General features: G+C 40.9%; 1 protein-coding gene and 1 long non-coding RNA gene across 2 annotated transcripts in view; one reads left to right on the plus strand and one right to left on the minus strand.

The window, feature by feature from the left end:
* Positions 1-865: 865 nt before the first annotated feature.
* On the minus strand, positions 866-2,326 carry MRPL17 (mitochondrial ribosomal protein L17). The gene is made up of 3 exons (XM_020877523.2): positions 2,091-2,326; positions 1,753-1,821; positions 866-1,425 (listed from the first exon to the last, which is right to left on the minus strand). Exons 1-3 carry the CDS (start codon positions 2,262-2,264, stop codon positions 1,150-1,152), a joined length of 519 nt encoding a protein of 172 aa, XP_020733182.1. The 5' UTR covers positions 2,265-2,326; the 3' UTR covers positions 866-1,149.
* Positions 2,327-2,372: 46 nt separating this feature from the next.
* Positions 2,373-14,373, plus strand: part of LOC110127352 (uncharacterized) — a 50,582-nt gene continuing 38,581 nt past the window's right edge. Inside the window, exon 1 of the long non-coding RNA XR_011486501.1 lies at positions 2,373-2,612. This is a non-coding gene — a long non-coding RNA (uncharacterized lncRNA). The remainder of the gene's footprint in view (positions 2,613-14,373) is intronic.

Below are 14,373 nucleotides of genomic sequence, written 5' to 3' on the forward strand. Positions count from 1 at the left end.
CCAGAGTAGCTGTCACCGAGGCTAGTATCTGTCTGCTAGACTGGTGAGCTCTCTACCCGCAACGTTATTATCTCAAACAGTGTATGGGTTTGGTGGGCCAAATACCCTCTGAAGGTCTGCCCTAAGATAAAAATCTTTTTTCCACTGTACTAGCAATCTGGGATCTGCTAGGCCCTGCAATCCCGTGTTCGTGCAGGGATGATAGCTCCAAGACTTCCGATGACTATTTCCCAAGTGAAGCCTCTGAGTGTGAGGGATGGGCAGCCTGGCTGGGCCCAGTCTGGCTTCACCGTTCCTAGTGCACATAAAGGAACTTCCTACTTCTCACATTCCCTGACCATTCTGAAGCCGGATTTCCTTCTTCCAAGTTCCCAGAGAGGCCCAGATTTGACAACAATGAAAACTTCCAGGAAATTCCCACGGATTTAACTTCCTAATTTTCCTTCCACTTCAACCTTCTCCTTCACCCCTCCATTCCCACCCCAAGAGGAAGGAGCTTATCCTGCAGTCAACATCCTCTGCTAAATGCTTCCACTCTCCTCGCCAGGTTGGTGATCCTCTCCTCTGAAGTCCATTCAGGGTTTGAGGGGAGCACTTGAGGGTAACATGTGATCCTGTTCAGAAACAGAGGAATGGAACCTTGAAGGTTCCTAGGGTACCAGATTATCAGGGAAAGTTCACTTCTAGATGTTCACCCTACCACCCTTGTCAGGAAGTAATCTTTAAGAAACCCCAGGGGCTCAGTCTTTTTGCTAGATACCAAAACTCAATCACCTATGGGGGCCAGTTTGGAATTACAGAATACATGCCCCATATAACCAGGCATTAAGAAAAACAAAACTGTGTTAATTCAAGACAACCCAGATTAAGAGCCAGAAACATGCCATGAATTTACTATCTCACACAGACGGATGTGGAGTTCTCATTCTCCAGAAATCCAAAGGGGGGAAACCATCAGTTTACATACATACAATGAATTTTTACCTGTTGTGCAAAGAAAAGGTTATCTGGCTCTCAGAAAGTTCTGGGCTCCAGACTCCAATCAGACAGTCCATTTTACAACTCACGCTCCAGTTCTTAGAGCTTAAAAGAGCTCCCAAGGCCTGTGATCATGGGCAATGATGAGGGCCACATGCCCTTTGGCTCCAGTTAAACCTCTGGTGTTTGAGCTAGGCGGGAACTGTGGGTGCTTGCTTCCTGGTCCTGCCGCAGCCCCTGAAGCAGCTGGTTTAGGAGTGTAAGGTTGCTGTCTCTGCGTGGCAGGGGCAGGGGTGGGAGACAGTTCCCTTTGTACTCAATGACTGCCATTTTGGCCCGATCCTGCTGATTCCGATTTGGGATCTGCAGCATTCTCGTGTAGCCCCCATTCTGACCTTGGTACCGAGGGGCCAGTACTTGAAACAGCTTTGGGATCAAGTCTTTCTCCTAGAGGGGGAGAGTTTTCCAGGAGAGAGCAGAGTCAGGCACCATTACCGAGACATTAACTTTCAGCATCCCCAACGGTAGGGTCCAAACACACACCCACCCACATCCCTTCCCTCACCCTCTGACTTGGTATTATAAAGTGATCAATTACAGGCAGTTGTGTAGACTGAGATTCACGTTGAAATCAACGTAGGACGTATCTCTAACTTAGTTCACATTTGTCCGTAAATGCGTGTCTTAATTCCGCCCAGTTCCCTTTCCTCTAACAACTCGATCCCACTTAGGGAGCAAAAAATAAGATCTGGGAAGTGGACAGGATGCACTCACCGTGAGCCAGAAATCAGCCATGCGCATGGCTCGTTCGTTGGTGTCTCCCAGCTTCCCGTAGTCGATGAGCTGTGAGGACACAACATCACTGACCAAAATCCAAGCAAGAAAGGCGTCAATCTTAATCCTCTAATGCCAGACTGCAACCTAATTCGTTCCATACACTAGTAAAGCACGTCGCTAATTCAGGCTACCTCTAACCACGCAGTCCTAATCAGTTCTCCATTTGAGGGGCCCCAGGAGTATACCAGGGCGGTCCCAATTCTTCCCCAACTCCAGCCGGATCTCGCCCCCTGAGGCCAGACCTACGAGAGGAACAAGAGGGTCACGCCCCTTACCTTCTCGGCGTAGCCTCTCAGCTCGTCCACGCGTGCCCATGACGCCTCGATGCGTTCGTGTCGCACCAGTCCCGTAAGCAAGTTCTGCAACAGGTGGATGCGGGACTCGGGACCAAGGCCTAGGCGGCGGTATACGCGGCCGTGGGAGATCGCGGCGGCAAAGGACAGCCGCATGTTCCCAGCTTCTCCCAGCCCCTGTGAGGCCGGAACTGGAAACTCAGAGACGGGGCCGAGAGGCGGAGCTTAGAGGATACACGCGCCTTACGTAGCAGCGTGGTGGACGTGTTTGCGCATGTGTATCAGAGCCTGCCTCGTTGGCAGCCTTGGGGAGGGCGGGGACGGGGCGTTGACCTCGTCCGGAGGAGGAGAGACGGGCGGAGTTTGGTCTAGCGAGCGCTGCTGGTTTGCCCGGGAATCAGGCGCCCCCTAGTGTGGAGTGAGCAGGCCGACGGTTTCTCTGGTGCTGCGACAGTCGTCATGTGACCCCGCGCTGGGACGCTCCGCCAGGAGCTGGCTGGGAGAGTGAGTACCTGAGGGGAGAGAGCCTGGCAGTGTTCAGCCTTCAGGCAGGCGGACCCGCTCTTCCTGAGGCGCGGGGCGTCTGACACGGTGAGCGTGTCATTTTGAAAAGAAAATTGTTTTCAGTAGTAATGGCGAAATGAATGGAATAACAATGATAGGAAAGAAACGGAGATGGTGAAAATTTTCTTTCCTTGAAGTTGTTGACTGGAAAAAAAAAAGTACAACGTGAAAGTTGAGAGTTGTTTAATCTAGCAGACAAAACTGAGGACAAGATCCCAGGACACAGTAGCTAAGTCCGAGAGGCTATGGTGGCAGAGGGGGTTGTAGAAGGGGTTTGGGATGGGTGGGGGCCAGAAAATATAAGAGATTTTGCAGGGAAGACTGGGTAGTTGGAGCATCAAAAGATTACTCTTAAAGAAAGCCAGATATCTCAAGGAATTTAGTGCTTTTCTATGTATGAGAAGATGCAGGAGTCTAGGCTCACTGAGATCTTGTTTTGATATGCACCCCAACTATTTGGGGCTAGTATCCTGTTTTCTCATCCTGAGTCTCCTCAGATTGCTCCATTCAGTGAGTGGCTGCAGCGTCTGATGATTCACTGGGGTGGGTTATGTTTCTGTCCTGAGTTTCCTTGGGGTTTACTGTGGTGGAGTGGAGGTGGCTGCAGTGGCTGATGGCTGCAACATCATTTGTTTACTGATGTGGCAGGTGACATTTTTAATTCACAAACCGCATATAACCATCCTAGTTCAAGAAAAATTACTGTGCTCAAAGGAAAAATAATGATTTAATGTTTCTAAATTCAGTTCAGTTCAATCGCTCAGTCGTGTCCGACTCTTTGCAACACCATGGACCACAGCACACCAGGCTTTTCTGCCCATCACCACCTCCCAGAGTCTACCCAAACTCATATCCATCAAGTTGGTGATGCCATCCAATCATCTCATCCTTTGTCGTCCCCTTCTCCTCCTGCCCTCAGTCTTTCCCAGCATCAGTGTCTTTTCATAGGAGTCAGCTCTTCGCATTATTTTTTTTAATTACATCACTGTGTTTTTTATCTTAAAAGGGGAAAACATATGTATGCATTTATGTGTTAAAGAAATGAACGATAACATTGTAGTTTCTGGTTTTGAGCCTTTGTGTCAGCTGATTTGCAATGACTTAATCAAAATTGTTCCTTGTTTTGTATTCAGATGTGTCCCCCGCAAAAAAAAATATGCTAAGTCCTACCCCACCCCCACACCTCCTGTATCTCCTTCACCCAATACCTCAGGATGTGACTTTCTTTGGAAATAGAGTTCTTGCAGATGTAATTGGTTAAGATGAGGTCATAGTGGACTAGTTCAGTTGCTCAGTCGTGTCCCACTCTGCGACCCCATGGACTGCAGCTGGACTAGGGTGGATGCCTAATCCAAAATGGCTGGTGTCCTTGTAAAAGAATACTTGTGAAGAGACAGAGACACACAAGGAGAATGCCATGTCACCAGGAAGGCAGAGATCAGAGTTGTCTAATGCAAGACAAAGATTTCTGGCAAACATAAGAAACTTAGGAGCAAGTGAAACTGTCAAGTGTCCTGTTGGGAGGCTCTGAAGAGTTGTGATCCTTTATGTCTCAGTGCAGAAAGAATTCAGCGAGAGATGGTTTTGTTGCTAAGCAAGCCTGCTTGGTTTTGTGGTTAAGCAAACCTGCTTTCTTGAGTAATCATTAACTTACAGGGGTCTCCCATATTTTTTCTACTTACAATCCCCTAGTGGGATTAACTATTTAATCACCTACTTCTGTCCCTTTACTCTGTCCCTGTCACAAGATATGGAAGATTCTTCCCTAGATACTTCAGAGAATACTTGGCCTAGCTGACAAGTTGATTTTGGACTTCTGAATTATAAGATAGTAAATTTCTGCCCAGTTTGTGACATTTTGTTACATAAGCCCTAGACACATATTCATGTTTGTTAGAAAGCATATTTATATTTGTCATTCTGTTTTCCTCTTAGGTAAACAGAGAACACTTCTTGTTAATTTTAATTTTGAAAAATTTCTTTAGTCTGAAGCAATAATTATGCAAATCGGAAAAGTCTTAAACATATGGACATGTTGGCAGAAAATTATACAAACCACAGTTCACAATAAATTCCAGAAGTTGCAATATTCTCTATGTCTCATTTATTTGGGATTAATTCTTGCAGCTTTCAGTTATCTCCACATTTCACTATAACATCATCATCAGAAAATTCATCCTAAATTTCTACTGGTAAAAATTGGGTAGATTTTCTTCTTTGCAAAATTCAGAGAAATTGAACATTGACACTGGTGTTATTGATCCATTGCTTTAAAAAAGGAATATCCACATGGTGAAAATGTACAGCATCAAACATTGTCCTTATTCATTTAGGTTGGTGCAAATGTAATTGTGGTTTCGGATCACAAATTTTAAATCATTATAACTAGGCTCAAACACATCTTTATTAATCAAAATAGGAACCATTACAATCAACACATTTTTGCCAATGAGAAATAAGTTTGTTTATTCCTGTAGTGTAAAAATCTGTGCTTTGGGATTGGACAAACTCTTGGAAAGCATTTTCTGCCTCCTGCTGGTTGTGGAAGCGTTTTCCCTGCAAAAAGTTGTCGAGATGCTTGAAGAAGTGATAGTTGGTTGGATGAGAGGTCAGGTGAGTATGATGGATGAGGCAAAACTTCACAGCCCAATTCATTCGACTTCTGAAGCATTGGTTGGGCAGCATGTGGTCAGGTATTGTCATGGAGAAGAATTGGGCTCTTTCTGTTGACCAATGCCAGCTGCATGTGTTGCAGTTTTTGGTGCAACTCATCTGTTTCCTGGAAGGACTGATGCTGAAGCTCCTGATGCAAAGAGCCAACTCATTAGAAAACACCCTGATGTCAGGAAAGATTGAAGGCAAGAGGAGAAGGGGACGACAGAGGACGAGATGGTTGGATGGCATCACCGACTCAACGGACATGAGTTTGAGCAAGCTCCAGGAGATGAAGGACAGGGAAACCTGGCATGCTGCAGTCCATGTGGTCTCAAAGAGTCCAACATGACTGAGTGAGTGAACAACAAATCAATTTGCTGAGCATACTTCTCAGATGTAATGGTTTCACTGGGATTCAGAAAGCTATAGTGGATCAGACTGGCAGCAGACCACCAAACAGTGACCATGACCTTTTCTTGGTGCAAGTTTGGCTTTGGGAAGTGCTTTGGAGCTTCTTCTCGGTCCAACCACTGAGCTGGTCATTGCCAGTTGTCATATAAAATCCACTTTTCATTCACACATCACAATCTGATTGAGAAATGGTTTGTTGTTGTTGCATAGAATAAGAGAAGATGACACTTCAAAACATGATTTTTTGTTTTCTGGTCAGCTCATGAGGCACCCACTTACTGACTTTTTTCACCTTTCCAATTTGCTTCAAATGCCAAATGACTATAGAATGGTCGACGTTGAGTTCTTTGGTAACTTCTTGTGTAGTTGTAAGAAGACCCACTTTGATGATGACTTGCAGCTGGTCATTGTCAGCCTCTGATGACTGGGCAATACACTCCTCATCTTCCATGCTCTCATCTCCTTTGCAAAACTTCTTAAACCACCACTGCACTGTACATTCGTTAGCAGTTACTGGGCCAAATGCGTTGTTGATGTTGCGAGCTGTCTCCTCTGCTTTACAACCCATTTTGAATTCGAATGAGAAAATCAATCGAATTTGCTTTTTGTCTAAAATCTTTTCTGTAGTCTAAAATAAGTATAAAATAGACAGCTGCTGCTGCTGTAAGTCACTTCAGTTGTGTCCAACTCTATGCGACCCCATAGACGGCAGCCCACCAGGCTCCCCCATCCCTGGGATTCTCCAGGCAAGAACACTGGAGTGGGTTGCCATTTCCTCCAATGCATGAAAGTGAAAAGTGAAAGTGAAGTTGCTCAGTCATGTCCAACTCTTAGCAACCCCATGGACTGAAGCCCACCAGGCTCCTCCATGGGATTTTCCAGGCAAGGGTACTGGAGTGGGTTGCCATTGCCTTCTCCAAAAATAAACAGCAAGTAATGTCATTAGCAAAAAAACATAAAGCAAGAAATGCACATTAAAATGATGTATAACATAACCACATTTATTTAAGAATGTATTCCAATATCAAATGGCAAATTTCAACAATGCAAAACCACAATTACTTTTGCACCAACCTAATATTTTTTGTCTGGTGCATAGTTAATGGTTTTTATACAATTTTGTGGATTGATGTTCAGGGAACAATTTTAAACCTTGGTGTCTTACTGGTGTCCAAGGCATAATCTGACTGTTTGCAGATACTTTTGTGTCTGATTGACCTCATTTGAAACTTCATCTCAAAACAAAAAATAACTCAGGAGAGAAAAATATACATGACTAGGGTTATTTTAAATTTATAGTTTTAGAAGCAGGGCTATGTTCTATCACAAGGATTGGAGGCACAAAATGTACCTGATGTGAGCTTGAAAGATAACAAATTGTTATGAGTTTATCAGTACTGTGAAAAGTAAGATATGTGGCCGAATCTGACTATGTAACTGATAGTTTTTCAAATTAATTTGCTTGTGGAATAAGATGTTTCAGTGGATTAGTTTGTAAAAAGTGATAGTTTGAAGTTTACATGTATTTTATTATAATATGATATCAATTGTAATCATGTCATGCAAAATGCTGGGCTGGATGAATCACAAGATGGAATCAGGATTGCTGGGAGAAATATCAACAGCCTCAGATATACAGATGTTACCACTCTAATGACAGAAAGTGAAGAGGATCTAAAGAGCTTCTTGATGAGGTGAAAAAGAAGAGTGAAAGAGCTGGATTGAAATTCAACATTAAAAAAGCTAAGATCATAGCATCTGATCCCATCATTTCATGGCAAATAGAAGGGAAAAAAGTGGAAGCAGTGACAGATTTTATTTTCTTGGGCTCCAAAATCACTGCAGATGGTGACTACAGCCATGAAATTAAAAGATGCTTGCTCCTTGGAAAGAAAGCTATGACAAACCTAGACAGCATATTAAAAAGCAGAGACATCACTTTGCTGACAAAGGTCTGTATAGTCAAAGCTATGGTTTTTCCAGTAGTCATGTATGGATGTGAGAGTTGGACTATAAAGAAAGCTGAGCACTGAAGAATTGGTGCTTTTGAACTGTGGTGTTGGAGAAGACTCTTGAGAGTCCCTTGGACTGCAAGGAGATCCAACCAGTCCATTCTAAAGGAAATCAGTCCTGAATATTCATTGGAAGGACTGATGCTGAAGCTCCAGTACTTTGGCTACCTGATGCAAAGAGCTGACTCATTTGAAAAGACCCTGATGCTGGGAAAGATTGAAGGCAAAAGGAAAATGGGGTGGCAAAGGATGAGATGGTTAGATAGCACCACCAACTCAATGGACTTGAGTTTGAACAAACTCAAAATATTTTTTTTTGGCTATGTGAGACTGTCATTCTTGTTTGTTCTCCCAGCAGTATTCATGCTTTGATTCTTTTTGTCTGTGTTGGTTTCCTTACATTTTGTTGGTGCATAGATAATGGCTTTCTGTATAATTTTGTGGATTGATGTTCAAGGAACAATTTTAAATCTTGGTGTCTTGTTGGTGATCAAGGAATATTCTGGTTGTTTGCAGATACTTTTGTGTCTGATTAACCTCATTTGAAACTTCATCTCAAAACAAAAAATAACTCAGGAAAGAAAAATCTTACATAACTAGGGTTATTTTAAATTTATAGTTTTAGAAGCAGGGCTATGTTCTACCACAAGGATTGGAGGCACAAAATGTGCCTGATGTGAGCTCTGGGAGATTGTGGAGGACAGAGGAGCCTGGGTGCTGCAATGCATGGGGTTGCAAAGAGTAGGGCATAACTTAGCAATTGAACAACAACAACAGTCATTTGTTGTTCAGTTCAGTTCAGTTCACTCAGTTGTGTCCGACTCTTTGCGACCCCATGAATTGCAGCACACCAGGTCTCTCTGTCCATCACCAACTCCCAGAGTCTACCCAAACCCATGTCCATCCAGTCAGTGATGCTGTCCAGCCATCTCATCCTCTGTCATCCCCTTCTCCTCCTGCCCCCAATCCTTCCCAGCATTAGGGTCTTTTCCAGTGAGTCAGCTCTTCACATGAGGTGGCCAAAGTATTGGAGTTTCAGCTTCAGCATCAGTCCTTCCAATGAACAACCAGGACTGATCTCCTTTAGGATGGACTGGTTGGATCTCCTTGCAGTCCAAGGGACTCTCAAGAGTCTTCTCCAACACCACAGTTCAAAAGCATCAATTTTTCGGCGCTCAGCTTTCTTCACAGTCCAACTCTCACATCCATACATGACTACTGGAAAAACCATAGCCTTGACTAGATGGACCTTTGTTGGCAAAGTAATGTCTCTGCTTTTAAATATGCTATCTAGGTTGGTCATAACTTTCCTTCCAAGGAGTAAGTGTCTTTTAATTTCATGGCTGCAATCACCATCTGTGGTGATTTTGGAGCCCCTAAAAATAAAGTCTGACACTGTTTCCATTGTTTCCCCATCTATTTCCCATGAAGTGATGGGACAATTTAGAGGAACAAAAGATTTTTCTTCGAGAGTTATTGTATCACTAACATTGTTTAGCATAGTCATGCAATGTGATGAAAATCAGATTGACTTTCTTTCAGTTTTATTACTATTTTAAAATTCTTTACAGATGATTCACCTGCTTATGCTTACACTGGGCCAGGCTATGTCTACCTCCCAACCCTTGCTACTCACTGTCTTTGAGAGATTTTGAAAATAGAATTGCTTTGGTGTCAGAAGTGTTGTAAATAGAAAAACAGGCCTTTTCCTCTACTCTGAATGACTGCATCCTATTATGCTGATACCTGCATGAAACAATGTCCTGCAGCCTGTACAGGTATCAAGTGTTCAATAGGGGATTTAGTGATGATGGTGAAAAGGAACTGTCGATTGGATTCCAAGCCAATGTTTGATTCTATGCCTAGAATCCTGAATGCTGTGAAGTATCATAGGGACTACCTCCTTTTGGATTTTCTTTTTCCTTTTAGGTGAAGGTCTTCACACCTTTCTGGATCAGTCCAGTGCTCTAGGAAGGATTGGACAAAGACAGAGCTCGTCTCTATTATCAGATGGAATTGTGATCATATTGGGCTTAGTTAAAATGAGTTTCCCAAGTTTGAATCATTGGAATATTGAAGAATATAATTAATCAAAACATACCAAATAAAAACAAGAAATCTTGTAAGCAGTTGAATTTATGAAAATAAGTCACTAATCTATATGCACCTAAAGTTGAAGTGGTCCAGGGCTATAGAGGGACATGGAGTTGGATAGAAATCAGCATAACCCTCTCTGGTGACACTTCCCTCTGGAAATGATGACTATTGATAATTGCAGCTTGGCTTATTCTTCTCATGTGTGTACTTTCCCTTCTTTACTTCATTTCCTTGTATCGTGAGATAAACTGCCTGCTGCTGAAATTATAAGGTCCTTTAAGGTCAGAGAAAGACTGTGATTCGTGTATCTTATCTCCTCTCCCTGCCTACCTCCAACCTAGTTCTGTGCTGCTCTTAGCGACCCCTGCGAAGTCTTTCAATATAAGTTTGTAAAAAAGAGAACTTGGATTTTTGTTTCTTTGTGTCCCTTTATGATTTCACTTTTACTTATATCAATTGTTTATCTTCCCCTTTCTCTTTCAGCTAATAAATATTTGTTGAGAATTTACTATATGGCTTTGTACATTGCTTGTTAGCTACCTTCCATCACAGTTCAGTCACTCAGTCATGTCTGACTCTTTGCAACCCCATGGACTGCAGCACGCCAGGCTTCCCTGTCCATCACCAACTCCTGGAGCCTACTCAAACTCATGTCCATTGAGTCAGTGATGCCATCCAACCATCTCATCCTCTGTCATCCCCTTCTCCTCCCGCCTTCAATCTTTCCCAGCATCAGGGTCTTTTCAAATGAATTAGTTCTTTGCATCAGGTGGCCAAAGTATTGGAGTTTCAGCTTCAGCATCAGTCCTTCCAATGAATTTTCAGGACTGATTTCCTTTAGGATTGACTGGTTTGATCTCCTTGCAGTCCAAGGGACTCTCAAGAGTCTTCTCCAACACCACAGTTCAAAAGCATCAATTCTTCGTTGCTCAGCTTTCTTTATAGTCTCCATTCATCACACTTCAACACCAGACATCTCACTAATTTTACCTCTCACAGTACTTCCCTTTCTCTGTGATCTTTTGCTATTAAGTCTAAATTATTAAAAAGATTTCTTTTGTGCATTTCTTGTGAATCTGAACTCACACATGTCACTGACTGTAGTATTTGCAGTGTATCTGACTTGCTTTTTGCTTTGGGTCTGTCTCTTACCCTAGCTAGCATATTTCTTCATCACTGGGAGTTGGAAATTTCTTTTATAGTCCATGGAATTCTCTAGGCCAGAATACTGGAGTGGGTAGCCTTTCCCTTCTCCAGGGGATCTTCCCAACCCAGAGATTGAACCCAGGTCTCCTGCATTGCAGGTGGATTCTTTACCAACTGAGCCACAAGGGAAGCCCAAGAATACTGGAATGGGTAGCCTATCCCTTCTCCAGGGGATCTTCCTGACCCAGGAATCAAACCGGGGTCTCTTGCATTGCAGGCGGATTCTTTACCAACTGAGCTGTCAGAGAAACCCACCCTTTTATTCCCTACCCACTACCTTAGAAACCCTTAAGCCATATAAAAGTTGGACAGTAGACCCATCAGAGGAGATAATAGCTATAAACTTCATCCATTTGAAAGAAACCTTGCTGATTATCCAGCCCACCTGTTCTTAACTTTTTCTGTGCCTTTTGACCAAGAGTGATGAATTCTGTGCTTCTGAAAAATAGTTTTTTTAATGTAAAATGAATTTAAAAATATTTTAAAGAAACCAATTGGTAATATATTGAAACACCTCAGAATACTTACAAAACTCTCCAAATTGCTTTACAACCCATTTTGAATTCGAATAAGAAAATTGATAGAGTTTGCTTTTTGTCTAATATAATTTCCATAGTCTAAAATAAATATAAAATTCACAGAAAGTAATGTCATTAGCAAAAAACATAAAGTGAGAAATGTGCATTAAAATGATGTATAACATAACCACATTTATTTAAGAATGTATTCCAATATCTAAAAACTTTGTTTTTAGATTGCAAAATTGAGCAATGCAAAACCACATTTATTAATGGTTTCTCTTTATTTACTGATTTCATTTATTTTGTCTCTCTTTTTTTTCCTTGATGTGTTTCGCTAGAGGTTTATCAATTTTATCTCATCAAAGAACTAGCTGAGTTTCATTGATCTTTTCACTTGGTTTTCAGTATCTATTTCAATTATTTCTTCTCCAAGCTTATTATTTTTCTTTTATGAACTTCAGGTTTTGTTTGCACTTTTTAATTCTCATTCCTCTAGGTATAAGGTTAGTTTGTTTATTTGAGACTGCTTTGTTTGTTTGTTTTCTTTAGTTAGGCCTATATTACTATACACCTCCCTGTTAGAGCCTCATTTGTTCTGCCTCATAGGTTTTGGAGCATTGTTTTCATTTTCAATTGTTTTGAGGTTGTTTTTTAAATTTTATCTTTGATTTCTTCAAGGAACCATTTGTTGTTTAGTAGCATGTTGTTTAGACCCCAAGTTTATGGTTTTTCTAGTTTTTTTTTTTTTTTTTTGGTTATATTCTTGTTTTATTCTGTTATGGTTAGACAAGATAGTTGATATAATTTTAGTTTTCTTAAATATACTAAGACTTGTTTTGTGGAGTTGCATATGATTTATTATTAAGAATGTTCCTTGTGCACTTGAAAAGAATATGTATTCTGTTTATTTGAATGAAATATTTTTTGTGTATCTAATAAGTCAACCTGGTCAAATGCATTGTTTAAGGCCCATATTTCTTTATTGATTTTCTGCCTAGATCATCTGTCCAGGGATGTAAGTGGGCTTTTAAATGCCTGTACTTTCATTGTATTACTGTTCATTTCTAACTTTATGCCTGTTAATATTTGCTTTGTGTGCTTAGGGGGCACCTGTATTGGGTGAACTGATAGTTACAAGTTTGGAAATAATAGCTGGATCCCTAAGAAATCAATTGACATTCAAATTTCAATTTTATGTACTATTTTTGGTAGAAAAGTCATTATGCAACACATATATCTGATAAAGTGCCTACATGCAGAATATGGAAAGAACTATAAAATCACCACAAAATGAATATGGATGAAAGACTTGAGCAGGCAGTTTATATAAGTGAATATTCAAATAGTCACAAGGAATGAAGGAAATCCAGTCTTAGTAGTAATCAGGGAAATGCAAACTATAGTGAATTATTAGTACTACATAGTCCAGAGAGGCTAAAATTTAAAAGAGTGATAATAGTATTAATAAACATGAGAAGCAACAGAAACACTCATATGTTGCTAGTAAGGTTATAAATTTGTACAGCTACTTTAAAAATCGGCTGGTATTCTCTCCTAAAGTTGAAGAGATATCTAGATATGTAGATAAACTATGACCCAAAAATTATTCTCTGGTTATATACCTAATGGAAATGTGTGAGTAAATGCAACAAAAGACATGTGAAATAATTCTTAGAGCAGCAGTATTTAAATAAACACAAGCTGAAGAAAATTCAAATGTTTGTCAGTAGTATAATGGATAAATGAATTGTGATATATAATGGAATATTATACAATGATGAAAAACCCAACTGTAGCTCCATTTAGCAAGAGGTAAATTTCCCAAACATTGTTGAGTAAATGGAAGTCAGACACAAAACAATTACACTGAATCATTCAATTTGCCTGTTCAAAAACAGAACTCATCTATAGTGTTGAACCTCTGGAATAGAGAGGGTATAGTTACTAGAAGAGGACATGTTGTGGAATAATTCCATGAGCCGTACATGTGTAATTTATGTTGTTGTTTGTTTTGGTAGTATAACTCTTGTATTTCAGTTAAAAATAGGTTTAAAAAAATAACATTTTTTATAGCCTCCTGACTCTCCAAGAGTTATTTCTCTTTCATTCTGTGAGTAGGAGTGATATAATGAATAAAGGACTCACCCAAAAAAAGATCCATTTTTAATCCCCAGAACCTGTGAATATATTGCTTTACATGGCAAAAAGAATTTTTCAGACGTGACTAAAATATTGAGATTGGGAGATTATTATGGGTTATCCGGTTGTGATGAGTGTAATTAGAAGGGTCCTCATGAGAGGAAGGTGTGAGGGTCAGAGGTAGAGTGATGTTGCATGGGGACAACTTGACTGGTCACTGATAGCTTTGAAGATGGAAGGTGATTCTGAGCCTAGGAAGAAGGGCAGCCTGTAGATGCTGGAAAAGGCAAGAAAACAAACTTTCCTTTAGAGCCTCCAAAAGGAATGCAGCTTTGCCAATAATTTGTGTTTAGCCCGATAAAACCCAATTTTGGACATATCACCTCTAGAACTATAAGAGAAATAACCTGTTGTTTTAAGTCACCAAATCTGTGGCAATTTGTTACAGTAGCAATAGGAAACTAATAGTGGTAGTTCATAGACAGTGTACTCTGAAAGGTACAATGTCAGAATACACTGTCCATAATAGGTGCTCTGTAAATTGTACTGAATGTATGATCAAGCTTCAAAAGTGTCATTCCTCAGTATGGTAAGGGGATTTTTGAAATAAATAAGGATGCTGAGAATTCAAGACCAATATGATGTGATGTGACCAGGCAG

Source organism: Odocoileus virginianus, unplaced genomic scaffold (assembly GCF_023699985.2).
Source record: "Odocoileus virginianus isolate 20LAN1187 ecotype Illinois unplaced genomic scaffold, Ovbor_1.2 Unplaced_Contig_20, whole genome shotgun sequence".
Classification (NCBI taxonomy): domain Eukaryota; kingdom Metazoa; phylum Chordata; class Mammalia; order Artiodactyla; family Cervidae; genus Odocoileus; species Odocoileus virginianus.